General features: G+C 36.7%; 1 protein-coding gene across 7 annotated transcripts in view; it reads left to right on the top strand.

The window, feature by feature from the left end:
- RAPGEF2 (Rap guanine nucleotide exchange factor 2) overlaps positions 1–17,243 on the top strand; it is a 239,142-nt gene that overhangs the window by 200,342 nt on the left and 21,557 nt on the right. For all 7 annotated transcript variants that reach the window (XM_055144324.1, XM_055144321.1, XM_055144320.1 and 4 more), the window contains 10 exons: positions 406–583; positions 7,344–7,480; positions 8,085–8,243; positions 10,379–10,531; positions 10,632–10,796; positions 12,872–12,979; positions 13,067–13,270; positions 13,374–13,482; positions 14,024–14,270; positions 16,822–16,979. In XM_055144324.1, the coding sequence (XP_055000299.1) occupies positions 406–583; positions 7,344–7,480; positions 8,085–8,243; positions 10,379–10,531; positions 10,632–10,796; positions 12,872–12,979; positions 13,067–13,270; positions 13,374–13,482; positions 14,024–14,270; positions 16,822–16,979 (1,618 nt within the window). The remainder of the gene's footprint in view (positions 1–405; positions 584–7,343; positions 7,481–8,084; positions 8,244–10,378; positions 10,532–10,631; positions 10,797–12,871; positions 12,980–13,066; positions 13,271–13,373; positions 13,483–14,023; positions 14,271–16,821; positions 16,980–17,243) is intronic.

Below are 17,243 nucleotides of genomic sequence, written 5' to 3'. Positions count from 1 at the left end.
GCACAAGCCGTGCAGTGATAAAGATTTGTGGGCCACCGTGGTAGGGCTTGGGGGCTACCAGGGGTCCACCTGGCAGTCCTCAGGGGATCATATGATGAAGGGTTCGAATATGCACAGTTTGGGTCTTAACTGTGATCTCTGTGGCTGTCGAGTATTCTGTATTCTACTGGTTTCAACCCAAAATTATTTAGATAAAATTGTGACTCCTGACTTATCATTTAATAAGTGATAAAATCACATTTTACTGATGTCATTTTGTTGTGGTAGTGCCTGGGGCATAAATGTTGGACACATGATATGGTAAATTAAATTTTTAATGTTATAGCCTAACATTTGTTGTCTTTGTTTTCTCTTTGAGTAAAAACAATTTACTTGAAATACTTAAATGTTTTGGTTTGTTTTAAGGCCACAGAAAGTGAGGCTGGTGATATGGACTTGAGTGGTCTGCCAGAAACAGCCGTGGATTCTGAGGATGACGATGATGAAGAAGACATTGAGAGGGCATCGGACCCTCTGATGAGCAGAGACATTGTGAGAGATTGCTTGGAAAAGGACCCGATTGACAGGACGGATGATGACATAGGTAAGTCTCGATCACACAGTTAACCTCAGAATCATACAGTTGGGATAGACACATAATTAATCTTTGTATAACAAGAACAAAGCTTTAAAAAGTCATTACCTTACACATTTCCCTTGTAAATGAAGGACATTTGGCTGAGCGAAATATTTGAACAAAATATTAGTTTTAATATCTTCAACCATCTACAAATAGTTAAACTTACTAGAAAGAAACCCTTTGCATAAGCCATTCTTAGTTTATGATCACAAACAGTTTATAAGTCTTGCAAAACAATATTTTTGTAGAATTCATTTTCTGCATTTAAATGTCCATTGATAGTTGGTAAGATGATGGCATCAGTGACTGCTCTATGCTGGTTCTGTGTGAAAATGAGACTTGAGTAGAAGATAAGCCCAACTACCAGTCTGAAGGCTAAGAATGGCAGGAAGTTGAGGCATCCTTTACTTACATCATGATGTTAAAAACCTGATTGACTTTATTTTTGCTTTCCCCTTCTTTGACTTCCCTTTACTAACTTTCTCCTAGGAGTAGTTCACTGTATCTTAATTGTGAGTGCTTTCCAGTCTGGCTCCTTCCTTAGTATACTAAGAGGGAGAGCAACTTCTCTTGTCAGTCAGTTCCTCCAACTGTTTTTCTACTTAACGTTACCCAGGTTTTTAAAGAGATGTTTAAAGAACTGGATCTAGTGGAACTGGACATAGCATTACATGGGCACAAATATATGTGCGAGACTTATTGCATGTATTTTGAGGGAGAAAGAACTAGGGGGTGATGAGTGTAAGAGACATACTTCATAGTCATCTGATTTCCTGTGCATTCTCCTCTTCTCTTTTGCCCTTCCTGACTTAAGAATAAAATCTTGAGAGAAACTAAAATTGGGAGTGTGTTCACTTTGCCATCTTAATCCAACATTCTTCTTTTAGATTCTAAGTTAGATTGAACACTGGTCTAGCTATTTATCTATCTGTGTGTGTACATATATATATATATGCATACATATATCTGTATATATTTAGATATATATGTGCATACATATATGTCTATATATATTCAGATATATATAAGCAAATTGAAGCCTTCTAGTGGATATTTAAAATAGAAACATTTATGGGACATGTTAACAATAGGTAAATAGCACAAGGCGATGGCCTTCCGTTCCATTATCTAATAGGATTGAGCACATTCTTTGTTCTGAGCATTTGTCTAGATTCCTTGCAGCAGAGTGGGTGATCAAGACAATGAAACCTTTGCAGTATGCTAAGGTAACCTGAAAAATAATGCTGAAACTAGGGGATGGTGAGGGAAAGAGACTGGGTTAACTGTTTTAAGAACTGACAGTGTTCTTAGAAAAGGCTCAGCCTGACTATGCATCTGGCTCCTGATACAGAAATTCATTTTGCATTAATATTTTGGGATATTTAACTTAGATTTCTGTTGGAGTAAGGTGGTTAACTGCTTCCTAAATATCCATCCTGGATGCTATTTCTTTTAGCCCCTTCCTTTTTTTCATTTCCATTCTGTGTGCAAAGATGGGTGGTGTTTCTCAAGTCTTGTGAAATTGAAGGGCTTCTCTCTTTTGTTCCCAGAAGATACAGGGTTTGCTTTCCGGGTTCACATACCTCGTAGTCATCTGATTTCCTGCGCATTCTCCTCTTCTCTTTTTCCCTTCCTGACTTATGAATAACATCTCTTTATACTAGTTTTAAAGAGAAACTGAAATTGGGAGTATGTTCACTTTGCATCTTAATCCATCTTCTTGTCGATTTTAAATTTGATTGAATGCTGGTTATGAAGAGACTGATGTGGAAGTTGTTTTCTATATGTGTGTTTATCATTTTTTATGAATCTGCTTTAGAATAGTTACAGAAGAAAACGGTGATTATTAAAATACAAATAGGAAGTCTGTCAATCCTGGAAATTCAAGGCTTTTCTGTGAGAAGCCATCTATCCCAGAGCTGCGGGAAAATGGGAGCTACATTGATTTAACAAATGAACACAGAGCACTTCTGAAAAAGGTGCTTGGTTAATCACAGTCTATAGAGAATAATATTCATGTGTTTCTCTTTGAATCCCAGTTCTGCAGCAAATGGTGATTCTGATGATGGCTCTCATCACATACTTAGGTTTCAAGCAATAAATTATTATCATTAACGATAAGTTTTAGTGATTGGTTTATGCAAGATTTTATATTCTGTCTCCTCAAACTAAGACCACATGTGAGAACTCCTTAGTTTTTTTTTGTTCTTTTTTATTCTGGTTCAATCTGACTCATTCTTAAGTATTTAGTTAAAACAGATTACCTTTCATCTGAACTATAAATACCTGTGTGATTGATGCTTTCTTTAAATGTGTCTTTTCTCACCCAGCTTATTTCACACCCACAAGATAAGGAAGAGGATAGTGTGTGTGTGTGTGTGTGTGTGTGTGTGTGTGTGTGCGTGCACCTGTGCTAATATCTGATCATATTTTTTTTAATTGAAGGAGGAAAAGTTCCCATTGGGTTGTCATTGAATTTTGTGTATCTCTGCAATATTCTGAAGGGAAGATTTGATTTATTTTTCTCTGCAACTCATAAGATTTGATGGGTACTCAATTATTGGTTATAAATTTAATTTTACTTTTAGACCTTAAAACATTAAGGCAGAGAACTCCTTTGATTGTTTTCAAATAATTTTCTTAACCCCCTCCTAATTTTCCACACAAATAAACCCCATATAATTTTTTTTAATCTTTCTAATCATCCCTTACATAAAATTAGAGAAACTAAGATAAACTAGCTTTATTCATTGGCTTTAGTTTTTCTTATCTGTAAATTGATCAGGACTTTGTTTTGCCTGGACAAAAGTAGACCAGTTTCTATAATATTTAACATTTTCCATGAACAGGAATATTTCTTACCTCGCAGATAGGTTACAATCAATTGTACCCTAATAGATTCTTCTGAGAACCATATAGATGACATCTGGCTCCTCGGCCGCCTTGCCACTCTGAGGAGATACCCTTACCAAGCTCTGCACTTGAGGCACCCATGAGCCCTTGACTCTCTGAATTCCCTGTGGCAATATCAGAATTTATTTGAGCCCTTATTGCCAAAAGCCTAAAGCTCACATTTAAGTTTTTAAAAGAATGGCAGTATAAAAGTTCTTGATTTTTTTTTTCCTTCTTGCTACTATCCTTTAGGGTCTTAAGTGGCAGAATAGAAGATACAAAACCACGGACAGCACTGCTGAATCATTGAGATTCTTATAAAGCCCTAGAGATCCCATCGGGTTAAGCCAAACATCTGTTTATATATGATACTATAATTTTGCTTCCTGTTGTATTATTCTTACGTATTTCCCAGGTATTTTCTGTCTTGTTACACTAAAAAAAAAAATAGTTTATACTTATTCCCCCTCCTTCTGCTGCTGTTTATTGTGATGACCAGAGAAGCTGCAGTGGCTGCACACGCGTGGCTGCAGTGCCTCTGACATCACGCAGCAGTTGGGGCACACGGGCCCCAGCGCCAGAGTCGCCAGTGTCACACTCAGGCATACGGAGTAGTGCCAGGGATCGAGCTCACATAGCGTGCATGGCGACCAATTCGCCAGGGTTAGCCCAGCCCCACCTGTTAAATGTGCTTCAAATGCTAGTTACATGCTAGACTAAAAATTTGGTTTTGTGACTCACTGTCGGGATAACAGTCTGCCACAAAAGCAATAAAAATGTCCATGTTAAGAACGTCAAATCACAGTTGCACTTAATATTCTCCAATTCTATATGTGGTCATTATTTAAAGTTTGTTTTTAAGTTCTGTTACATTTAAAACATTTCTAGTAATTAAATTCTGGTCTTATATATATGTACATATATATATATATATATTTTTTTCTGCTTTTTGGGTCACACCTGGCAATACACAGGGGTTACCTCCTGGCTTTGTACTCAGGAGTTACTCCTGGTGGTGCTCAGGAGACCTTATGGGATGCTGGGAATTGAACCCAGGTTACCCGTTGTGCTATTGCTCTAGCCCCTGATCTTATATATTTTTGATTGTTGAATTTAGTCACCACTAAGGGAAGAAGTAGAGTAAAATGTGTTTGATAGGTAAAATTGTAATACATTATGTTGAGTGGTAGGTGACCATGACTTGTTCGTATGTCTTTATGTCTCGAATCACAAGGTCATGCATTTGAAAACAGTGACTCCTACATTCCACATGTAATAGATATGGGTAATCTCTTGCAGTGATATTTATAGTACGTTTTGCTAATGGGAAAAATTAATTTTGTAACATAACACAAACACACCTCCACTACCAGAAATTAAATCACTAAACTGAATGTATTTCCTAAGTGATGAGCTTTGATATGGTTTTGTTTTGTTTTTAAAGAATATTAGTTGTCAAACATCACTTCAAAAGAAATTGAGAATGAGCCATGGAAGTGACTTGGATAAAATGCATACCTTGCAGAACGAGACTTGGCATTCTCCCCAACCATCCCAAAGAAAATATGGAAAATAAAAATTTTATTTAAATATATTTTCATTACAATACTGCCAAGAAATCCCCCCAAGTCCTTCCTGCCTGTGTTTTTTAGAGATTTTAAGTGGACTAAAAACTTGTATCATTTCCGTCTTTTCAATAAATGTTCATATTCTTAAAAAAAATTAAAAGATAAAGTTTTAAAATAAGAGGAATGCTAGTTGTCACAGTAAATTGATTTCCTGACACATGTCTGGGCCCGGTCAAAGAACATTGTCCTGTTGGACAGAGTTCCCAGCTCCCTCTTATCAAAGTTCTCCTCCTAATTAGCGAAACCATCGAGACTCGGGTCTGATCAGAGCAGACGTGACCCAGCTGGATACAGAGGCCTAACCTGTCTGACCTGGAAATCGTGTGTTTTCACAGAATATATTTTTCTATTCTATGTTGATTTCAGAACCATCTAAACCCACACTACATGAAATTTGACACTAAATCCTAACAGATGGAATGAATTTGTGTAGGAAAAGTTTCTTTATGTGAGGGCAGCATTTTTATTTAACTCAAAATTTGAATATCATGAATATGGTATAGCAGTTCTCATTTATTGGTTATTTAACGTGTTCTAAAGACTTTATAATCTTTACTGCATTTGATCACCACCGCTGTGCTATAAGAGGGTTTTTTTTTTTTTTGGTATTGTGGGGAGGCATTATTTGGGGGTTTTAATGTTTTGTTTTATTTTGGTTTGGGGTCGCACCTGTCTGTGTTTATCCCGGCTCTGTACTCAGGGACCACCCCTGGTCTACCTGGGGATGCTTCAGCCATATGCAAAGCATGAGCCCTACCTGCTGCCCCACCTCTCTGGCCTCTGTATTATCTTTTTACAAATGAGAAAAGCAGACCTTAAGGAAATCAGTCATCTTTCCCAAAGTAATGTAATGAGCCATTATTCAGATTCAAGTATTCCTATGTCTGACACCCACCCCGTGCTTTGTACCCTCTTTCTCCGATGTCTTCCATGAACTCTGGAGACCAACAGTAGTCCAGGATGGTCACTACCAGAAAGATATTGCATTAATACCATCATAGAATTATGTCTTTTAACCTCATTTTATAACATGAGAAAAAAAATTACTTCATTGAGCCTTATGAGGAATAAGGAACTTACTAGTAAAGGTTACAAACAATAGGACAAAATTAAAAAGCAAGACTGCAAGACATAAAAAGGCTGTCAGGTCTTCTGTTTTGCTAATAGAACTTTTATGCCAAAGTTTTCTTCCAACTACACTGCCAGTAGGATCAAACTATTTTATGGCAATATGCAAGATAGGACATGGTATATCAATTTACATTTGCATTTTTCATAGAATGGTACCTTGTTTTAATTCCTCATTTGTTCTAGATTTTATAGATTTGTCTGATCTACAGAAAATATCTCTTGGTTTCTGAATCCAGGGATATCCTTAGATTAATGGTGTCTGTTTCTGCTCTTTGTGGGCCATTGTTTGCCCATAAGGGACTGCAGGGGACCTGCTAAGTCTGGAGAATGCTCAGGCTTCCATATTTTTATTTCATCCCTTATTGAGTCTAAGTAAGATCCCAGCTCATTTTCAATAGACATTAAATTCCCCATCAAAAGTTACTTGACTTCTCAGCTATTCGAGTTTTAATTACAATGTTCACTATTGTTTAGAAATCAGAGAAATTGTGACATTTCCACAGTGGCCAAATTCTATTTCTGCAAGAAATTCAACTTGTACTAAAGGTTCTTGAGGTTATTGTGTGTGTGTGTGTGTGTGTGTGTGTGTTTTAAACTTGGCAATGCTATAGGACATTTATAAATAAACTTTTTTTTTTTGGGCTTTTTGGGTCACACCCGGCGTTGTTCAGGGGTTACTCTTGGCTCTTAGGAATTATTTACTTAGGAATTATTTACTCAGGAATTATTCCCGTCAGTGCTCAGGGGGACTATATGGGATGCTGGGGATTGAACGCAGGTTTGCCACATGCAAGGCAAACACTCTACCCACAGTAGCATCACTCCAGCCCCTATAAATAAAATTTTGAGTACCAAGTTTTTTGTTTCTATGTTACCATTTGGAGGCCAGAGAGAGAGAGTTCGAAGGGCAGAAGGGCAAAGTTCAAGCAAACCATCCTACCCCTCCCCGCAGCACTACCAGATTCCTCAGGTACTTGGCTGAGTGTCAAGGAGTAACCCCTGTGCACCCCAGCATGTTGGGAGGTTCCCCTCCAGAATTTATAGTTTGATAATGGGCATCTTTTGCTTTTCAGAACAACTCTTGGAGTTCATGCACCAGTTGCCTGCTTTTGCCAATATGACAATGTCGGTGAGACGGGAACTCTGTGCCGTGATGGTGTTTGCTGTGGTAGAGAGAGCCGGCACCATAGTGTTGAATGATGGTGAAGAGGTTCGTAAATATTCTTCCCACTACAATGTTTCTGTTTGAAAATTTCTCATAGAACAACTGAGCAAAACCCCAAACTCGAATCTTTCTTTTGTAGTTCAATAAGCACCAAGTTTGAACTATGTAAAAATTAAGATACATAGGTTATCTCAAAGTAGTCCAAACCCATTATTTTATTTTTCATCATTTATGATGCTTTATACAATGTAAAGAGATATTTGATATGTAAACCTTTAAGATTTTCTAACTTAAATATCAGAAAGCATCTCCTTGGAACAGAATGACAGTCCTATTAGGAAGTGTTAGCAGGTAAAGTTTTGCAGGACTGAAGACGGGATAATTTTTCTTTGTGTCACTTTAGAAAAGAATATCAATATCAGAAGTCAAAAGAGTTGAAAGATGTATACCCTGTGCAGAATATGAAAATAGGTAGATCTGTGGCTGTGCTTTATCCCTTGTTCTGTAAACTTAGGGAACACTTCTTATCCCATCTTTCAAATGGAATCACAAGTTACAGAAGATATACTAAGTTGTTTTTGTTTGGCCCATTCTAGCATTTACTGAGCATAATGCTATTATTCACTGTTTTCATGTTTTTTTTAACTAGCTGGATTCCTGGTCAGTGATTCTGAATGGTTCGGTGGAAGTGACTTATCCAGATGGAAAAGCAGAAATATTATGTATGGGAAATAGTTTTGGTGTCTCTCCTACCATGGACAAAGAGTACATGAAAGGAGTAATGAGAACCAAGGTGGATGATTGCCAGGTATAAGCTCTTATTGAATATGTGTGTATATTCTTAATCAGAATGCTTGAATATGGAGCTCTGGTAAGATTTTTTTGCCTGTATACATAGATCATGCTTAAAACTTAGAAATGAGGGCTAAAGAAATACATGCTTTGCATGCAGCTGACCCCAGTTTGATCCCTGATACCACAGGTCTCTGATCATTCTGAGATGCAGCCCTAGAGGTCAGTGATGAACTGAGGGGGGACTGGGATAATAGCATCTCTGACATCCATCCAAGCGGCCAACCCTGGTTTGATCCCTGGCACATACGGGGTACCCGAAGCCCCATCAGGAGTGATCCCTGAGCACAGAGCCAGGAGTAAGTGGCGAGCTCTGCCGGGCCTGGCCTCATAACAGACAAGATTAATTTTGGTACACTTCTTCATTTGACTCAGGGATCTATTTCTTTTTTAGGCAATAAATAATAAAATACTAGAATTACATTTTCTAGAACCTAGTATGAGAAAGAACACCTGAATATTCTGTGCCGGGGAAACAGCACTCTCACGTCATGGGTAAGGGTTGGGGTCCTCTTTCTGTGGTAGGTGGCCAGTGGACCCCAGCCCTGGCCCCAATTCAGAAGGAGGCCCTGTGGGTGTGGTTCCAGTGACCACCAGCACCATTTGGAGGTGTTGGGGGGCCGCTGAGTCTCAGGAGCCTCGGTAGCAGGGATTGGTCCCAGACGGGTGTGTGCTCAGTGTGTGAATGAATTGCTGTGCTATTTCCCAGCCCCTGCATTAGAACTTTCTGTTCATAAATCCTCAACAGTAAAATCAGTTCATTCAAGTCAGATCAGGGAGAGACATTCAGCATCACCTGAGCCTCATTCCTGTGTGAACCACTATTGCTACTAGTTATGCTTTAGCTATGAATGCTTTAGCTATGAAAAGTACATTAAGTAAAATTAAAGTTACTTAAAATTTTCACTCCTGAGGGATGTGAAAATTCTGTCATATTTCTCTCCAGGATTTTGTTATACACATATGATTTTTTTTAATTGACAACCACGTAATTATGAAACATTAGTCAAATTAGCATATTGTTGGTACAGCCGTTTTCTCATTGTACAGTGAGGATAACAGCAGTGCTGTCCTTTGGGATGCTCACAAAGACACATCAAGAACATTTCTGGAAGGCTACCACCATACGATAACAGTAATGATGTCATCCTGGCTATAATCATAACAGTCTTTGGTTTTATATCTTAATTTTTTTATGTAGTGTTATAACCATTTCAGCCAGAACTCTAAATGAAAATACTATTTTGAATAACTGTATTGTATTTTCACTTCTATATGCTAATTTAATCATTCACGTTTCCTATCTTTTTAACATTAAAGAAAAAAGGAAACGTGCATGCTTTTTCATTCCAAAAGGATTTCTCAAAAAGAATAAATTATTTAAAATTCAGAGAGGACAGTGATTTTTTTATTTAAGACTTTACTTTTATCTCACTGTTCTTATCAATTTCTGTAATAAGTGAGTAAGAGTAATTAAGTGATCAACCTTAAGCCCTAAAGGTTTTGCATAATTGGAGTCATGGAGGAATAATTGGTCAGTCTACTTATTGTTGTTAAGTTTTTAAAAATAAGGTTATCCCTTGATATCAGTTATTAAGGAACGACTTAAGCTTAACAGTTACAAAATAGCTTATTTTGTAGACTTTTTAAAAAACTTTCTAAAGTGATTTCTTATTAATGTAATTAGAAAGTTTATGTTTACTCCATAGACAATTCTGAATTTTGGCATTTTCTGTTAACATAATTTTTTTTTTAATGTCACTTTCACATTTTTAAAATACTAAAGGCAATGATGTGTTTATTTATTTCTTCCTCGGGAATCTACTCCCCAACATATTTTAATTGTCAGAAGGAGAGGCATGGAAAACAGCTAGTAATTTTATCTTCCAATTTAAAACTTAAATTTTTTAATATAAACTACATATAAATGTTTTAAAACAAAAATTTTCTAGATAGGACAAGAATGAAAAAGTCCAGTGAAGTATAAAAATGTCAGTGTTAAATAATTTAAGACTGAATTATTAGAACTACCAATTCTTTTGAAAGCACTTTATCATTACCATGTGACAAAATCATTAATTTTTTTTCTAGTTTGTCTGCATAGCCCAGCAAGATTACTGCCGTATTCTCAATCAAGTAGAAAAGAACATGCAAAAGGTTGAAGAAGAAGGAGAAATTGTTATGGTGAAAGAACATCGGGAACTTGATAGAACTGGAACAAGAAAGGGACATATTGTCATTAAGGTAGGACAAATGACCAATATACTTTCTTCCCATGGACATCGAAGCATCAGAGAGGTGTTACTCGGGAGAATAATGATCACACCTTCTGTGTTTATTTCAGGGCACCTCAGAGAGATTAACAATGCATTTGGTGGAGGAGCATTCAGTGGTGGATCCAACCTTCATAGAAGACTTCCTTTTGACTTACCGAACTTTTCTTTCCAGCCCGATGGAAGTGGGCAAAAAGTTATTGGAGTGGTTTAATGACCCGAGCCTCAGGGATAAGGTTAGAAGTTATACTCCAGTTTGGCTTTTAAATATGAATTCTTAGCCTGTAAACTTAAAGGTTCTTCATAAACACAAATAGTTGTCACTTTTATTTAATAGAATAAAAAAATGGGTGGTACTTTTTAAGCAAGAAAAAATGATGCCAGTATTACTGTTATTGATGCCTAAATTCAGCCCTCAAAATACCTTTTTTCCCCTCATGTAAAGCAAATTAGTTAGCTAATGAATATATAAACTTTATACACAACACCCAAGTATCTAGGTATCTTCATTCTGTAATGTAAACCTTAGAGTTTACATTCTGTAGTTTCATAGATGGTCAGTGTATGTCAGGTAAAACGTTTGAATTTTTAAACAGGTACCAGAGCAACGTTTCATTATATAATTGCTGGCTTATAGTCACCAGTAATCTAATTCTAAACAGCTTTCCTCACTCTCCCCCTTTTTTAGCAACTCCTGGGAGGGCCAGATTGGATGATAAATAGCACATTATTATGAGGTTTGAGAGAGATAATGGTAGTCTAATTCTTTTCCATGTGAGTCATTGATGTACATAAGATAGACTTGGGAGAAAGGATAGGAGAATCTGTAACAGAGATGAAGAGAGAAAAGCTTCAAGCTCTTGTGCTGGTTCAACCATATAGTGGTTTTGTGATTTGGACTCTCACGCTTTCTTCTAAGAGTTTCAAGCCCAGATCTCAGCTAAACTCCTTAGGCTAACCACTTGGCTTGAGTACCTTATGTGCCACCTGATCTTTCTGATTCTGTGTCTTCCTCATTTCCTTTTCAGTGAATAATCCACAAGCTTTCTAGGGTGTTGTAAGCATTAGAAGTCAAGTTCTTTTGTAGTGCCTAGCTCATAAAAAGCACTTAATACATACTGAAAGTTATTTTTGTTTCTGTGAGTTGGTAGTACTTAATTTATGATATATTATTTTTTCCTCTCTAGTTTGTATTATGGCTAGTAGAGTCTTGCGTTAGCTTTTCAGTTGCAAATGTTTTTATGTAAAGGTCGGGTATTAATAACTTCCAGAAAGATGAACTGAGTTTCCTAAAATTTAAAGATAGGCAGTATTAATAATGATTTTTTAAAAGTCTGTTATAAATAAATATTAATTGTATGTTAAAATTTGTGAAATTGTCTACCTTTTTGTCTTTGCGGCTAGATGGCATGTTTAATTTTCTGACTTTAAGAGATTAATATTTGAAAATAGTTTTATTACTGAGTTTAGAAAAATAAACCTATGTAAAATAAAAGAAGTAGTTTCAAAATTGTAGTTGTATACATTTTTTTCATTTAGTAAAGTTTTGAGAATGTATTCTTTTTTTTTTTTTTTTTTTTTTTTTTTTGCTTTTTGGGTCACGCCTGGCAATGCACAGGGGTTACTCCTGGCTCTGCACTCAGGAATTACCCCTGGCCGTGCTCAGGGGACCATATGGGATGCTGGGAATCGAACCCGGGTCGGCCGCGTGCAAGGCAAACGCCCTACCCGCTGTGCTATCTCTCCAGCCCCGAGAATGTATTCTTGACATTGATAAAAGTATTAAGACTACTGTTCAAATATAACGATGAAGTTTTCATCATGGAACATTGTCTAATAAGGCTATACAGTTTTTGCTGGCACAAAACAAGTATGCCATAACTCTAGGTGTATGTATTGGTTTGTATAAGGTGGAGGGCTTTATGCAGAATATGAAAATTATGCTCATTTTTCTTGAAAACTGTACAAAGCTAGTGTTAGCAAAGAATGTTTAATTCTAATTACAAGCTAGCCCCTCCTTTTAGTGTGTTCTCCTGCATATATAAGCTTAACACTATTCATTCCTATCTCTTTATTTTTCCATTTGCTTTTATTTTTTAGCTTCTGATTTTTGTCTTGCATTAATCTATTTCTGTGATCTGTTTCCAGTACATTTTGAAAGTGCGCATGGTGCATTTTAATTCTGGTGACTTTCTTATGAATAAAATTCTTGCTGAGGGATTTTATTAATTTTCTTACTCACCATTCAGATAATCTCTTTGAAATAACTTTAATACTGAAAAAAAAGGTTATTAAAAATCATTTTTTCCAGGTTACACGGGTAGTACTATTGTGGGTGAATAATCACTTCAATGACTTCGAGGGAGATCCTGCAATGACTCGTTTTCTAGAAGAATTTGAAAATAATCTGGAAAGAGAGGTAATATTCACAGGTTGTTTTTTTTAAATCCATCTTTATGTACAGTTTGTTCATTAAATTGATATCTTGATCATTTAACTCTTACAGAAAATGGGTGGACATCTAAGACTATTGAATATTGCATGTGCAGCTAAAGCAAAAAGAAGATTGATGACATTAACAAAACCATCTCGAGAAGCTCCTTTGCCTTTTATCTTACTTGGAGGCTCAGAGAAGGGATTTGGAATCTTTGTTGACAGCGTCGATTCAGGTAGCAAAGCAACAGAAGCAGGATTGAAACGCGGGGATCAGGTATGAGAGAGACTTCTAACACTGAACCTCAGGGCTCAGGCTGCTGTCTGTTTTTCTTCAGAAAGTTGGTATGCACGAATTAATTTTATAATTTTATTTTTAGATACTAGAAGTCAATGGTCAAAACTTTGAAAATATCCAGCTGTCTAAAGCCATGGAAATCCTTAGAAATAACACACACTTATCTATCACTGTGAAAACCAATTTATTTGGTAAGTCACTGGGTATACTCTCACTTTTCTTCTTATCATTTTTTTTTATGATGGAACATGATTGCGAAGGTCATTTTATCAGTATTTTAAACATAAGAATAAAATGTGATAAAGTCCATAGACATAAAAAGTCATCACATAACTATGTAACTAAAAGTAAAATCTTCTGATTTAAACATTCAAGAGCTTTTGTTGTCTGGGGACCATCTTGGTGATGCTCAGGAAATAGCCTGGCATGGTGCTGAGACCCTTCGCTCTGGAAGTGTTTGGGGGACCTCACAGTGTGGGGAGCACTTCAAGGTCCTGTAAGCCTGTGAGCCCATTGATCTAAATATTTTTATTGAGAAATGTTTTTACACCCGTATTTTAAAAGAGTGTGTTACTCGGTTTTACTGCATTGGTGTCATTCATCCATTGGAGTAGTGTTATTTTACAAAATTAGACTCTTAGTAGCTAATGGCCTACAATGAACACCCATTTACGTGTACTATAATTGCCTTTGAGTTGTTTCAGTTTGCTATTGTGTTCGTTTCCATTTTAGTATTTAAAGAACTTCTAACAAGATTGTCTGAAGAGAAAAGAAACGGTGCGCCTCACCTTCCTAAAATTGGAGACATCAAAAAGGCCAGTCGCTACTCTATTCCAGATCTCGCTGTGGATGTCGAACAGGTGATAGGACTTGAGAAAGTAAATAAAAAAAGCAAAGCCAACACTGTTGGAGGAAGGAACAAGTTAAAAAAGATCCTTGACAAGACTCGGATCAGTATCTTGCCCCAGAAACCATATAAGTGAGTGTTTAAATTTTCAGTACAGTATTTTGTTGTGTTAAAATGTGTGCGAAGGGAGTCATCTAATTAATACTTGTCATGAGATTAAAACCATGTTTTGAACCATAATCGTCCTGTTTCGCGCACACTATGTTCCACCACCTCACCACAGCGTCCACGCTCTGTCAAAGCCTCTGGGCCTCCTTTCCCCACGCCCTTAGCAAATGCTCTCCGTAGGCTGACCTTCAGGGTTTGTCATTGGCCAGTTTTTATCCCCTTACTTCGTTTATTTCACATATTTATATCCCACGTAGGTGACGTAATTCTGTATTTGCTCCTCTGACTCACTTCACTCTGCATGGGAAACCTCTAGTTCCATCCCTATATCAGGATACTACAGGATTTCGTCTTATGAGTAGGATTCCATTGTATGTGGAGAACGTGTTTCTATTCATTTTTTATCTTCAACACTTAAGTTTTTTCCCAAACTTGGCTATTATGAATTGTGCTGCAGTGAACACAGGGAGTGTACATTCTTGAATCTCTTGGTTGGTTATGCCAGGAAACCAAACTAGACAGAAGTGGTAGGTGGTAGTTACATGTGTTACTTTGCTTCTTTGCTCAGTGGTTCATTTTGGTTCTTTTTCAGTCTAAAGATGTTTTATAAAAAAATTATCATCAGGGGGGCTGGAGCGATAGCACAGCGGGTAGGGCGTTTGCCTTGCACGCGGCCGACCCGGGTTCTAATCCCAGCATCCCATATGGTCCCCTGAGCACCGCCAGGGGTAATTCCTCTGAGTGAAGAGCCAGGAGTAACCCCTGTGTATTGCCGGGTGTGACCCAAAAACAAACAAACAAACAAAATTATCATCAGCTAAAACATTTTAATTTTAAATAACATAGTTGTATAAGATTCATGTATAATACATTCTTCACATAAGAATGTTATTTCTTTATACCTCAATTAATTTTAGAAGCGCAGTAGATACAGACTGTATCAGAAATTCCTTTGTTAAAATTGTATGTCAGGTAAAAATGTTATTTGCATGTTAAATACAGTTGACCGTATCCTACTAATAGATTGTATATGTGGTTGTGCTGTAAGAAACAATGGATTGGGTCTACAGGCATTTTAGAAAATAAGAATTGGTTTATAAAATGATCCTTCTTGTCAAAAACCTGTCAAGTGAATTGAAAAAAGATGCCAGAAAAGTTATTAGCATCTCAGCATCATGTGACCATGAGTTAAATAGGAACTATAGACTGGTTTAAAAGTCAGAATATCCCTGGAACAGAGGAATAGAGATATGACATGTAAGGCCTGGCTCTGACCCACCCACGGTGCTGCAGGATATTGGCGAGACACACAGCATGAGACTACTCTGTGTAATTTTGTTCTGTGTGTATTTAAACAGATAGTCAAAAGCTAGAGATGGAAAATAAGATAATCAGATGTGTTCATTTTTAAATGCTGAGGAAAAAATCTTTCAAATTGGACGAATACATTTTAAAATACTGTGAAAATTATTTGCAATAATTCATATAGGTGATGCAATTGAACTGATAAAAAATAACAACTCTTATCTACTGAAAATAGGTGTTTTCAAAATTTTGTTTCCTTCATTTGTTTTTATATAACCCCTAAACTTGGATAACTCTCTCTCTCCTCAATCATATGTATGCATTAACACTGAGAGTTGGAGCTTGACTTATTTTAGCCAGATGAGAGGCTATACTGAGAGACACTTAAGTCTTAAGTATCAGGTACTTTCAATCCAAGAGTATCTTCACCACTATGGTGAGAGTAGAGTTAGATCATGTTAGGTACAAAAATGTTGCCACGAAACATTTCTTCAGGCAGCCCTTTTTAGTTGTGCATGGAATATTCACAACTAAAATACTTAATATTTACAGCCAATTGTGCCAGGGGTGACCCATCAGCTATAGCTTGGCATGAACACAGTTTTCTCATGCCATGTATTGCATCTCTGTTTTTGGCAGCAAAGACTGCTTTTATATGGTTGAAAACTAAAGTTCCACTTACAATGTGAAGATTTCAATGTTTCACAGAACATCAGTCTTTAAGTTCATGTCTAATAGGCTCAAATGTAAACTTGTCATGTTGCAACTTACAAATCTCTGGAAGAATTTTCACTAAAATTACCTTTAATTTTGGTCTTGCTTTTATTTAATTTCTGCTCCTTTTGTAATGTGAGGGGGGTAAGGGGAGAAGTACATGTTTGAAAGGGGAACACAGGCTTCTCCAGCCTGGAAATAAGCCAGCGAGAGATGTATTCAAGGGAGAACCTGGTCTTGAAGAGCAAGCCTGTCTCGCTTTTAAAAGTTGTTGGGGTTTTTTTGTTTGTTTGTTCTGTTTTGTTTTGTGTACTTATCTGAATTACTCCTAATTCCCTCCCAAATAGGTAGTATTTGCTCTTGGAATTTTCAGATTACAGAATGATATTTTTTATTAACTGCAAGCTTTATGAAATATGGTGGTCTTCTGGTTTATGTCAGTTTTATATTGATGATTTATAACTTGCTGACCATTACCTAATTTCTCTTTGTGCAGTGATATTGGGATTGGTCAGTCTCAAGATGACAGCATAGTAGGCTTAAGGCAGACAAAGCACATCCCTACTGCACTGCCTGTCAGTGGAACCTTATCATCCAGTAATCCTGATTTATTGCAGTCCCATCATCGTATTTTGGACTTCAGTACTACTCCTGGTAAGCCTGGCCTTACTTACTTTGTTTTATTGTAGCAATCCTTTTTCCTTCTAAACTAATGGCAATGATATATGTATCTCTCTCTATTTGCCAAGGATTGTATCAGATGATAAGAGTCAGGAAGACTGACTCTTGACTGACTGACTGCAGTTGACTGCCTGAATCTTTAAAGAGCTATGGAAAGAAAGAACTGAAGTTTAGCATCTTTTCTAAAGAGATTTTTTTTTTCAGATTATTATTTGCATTACCTTATATTAAAATCTT

The sequence above is a fragment of the Sorex araneus genome, chromosome 7 (assembly GCF_027595985.1).
Source record: "Sorex araneus isolate mSorAra2 chromosome 7, mSorAra2.pri, whole genome shotgun sequence".
NCBI lineage: Eukaryota > Metazoa > Chordata > Mammalia > Eulipotyphla > Soricidae > Sorex > Sorex araneus.
This window is presented reverse-complemented; position numbering and strand designations above follow the sequence as displayed.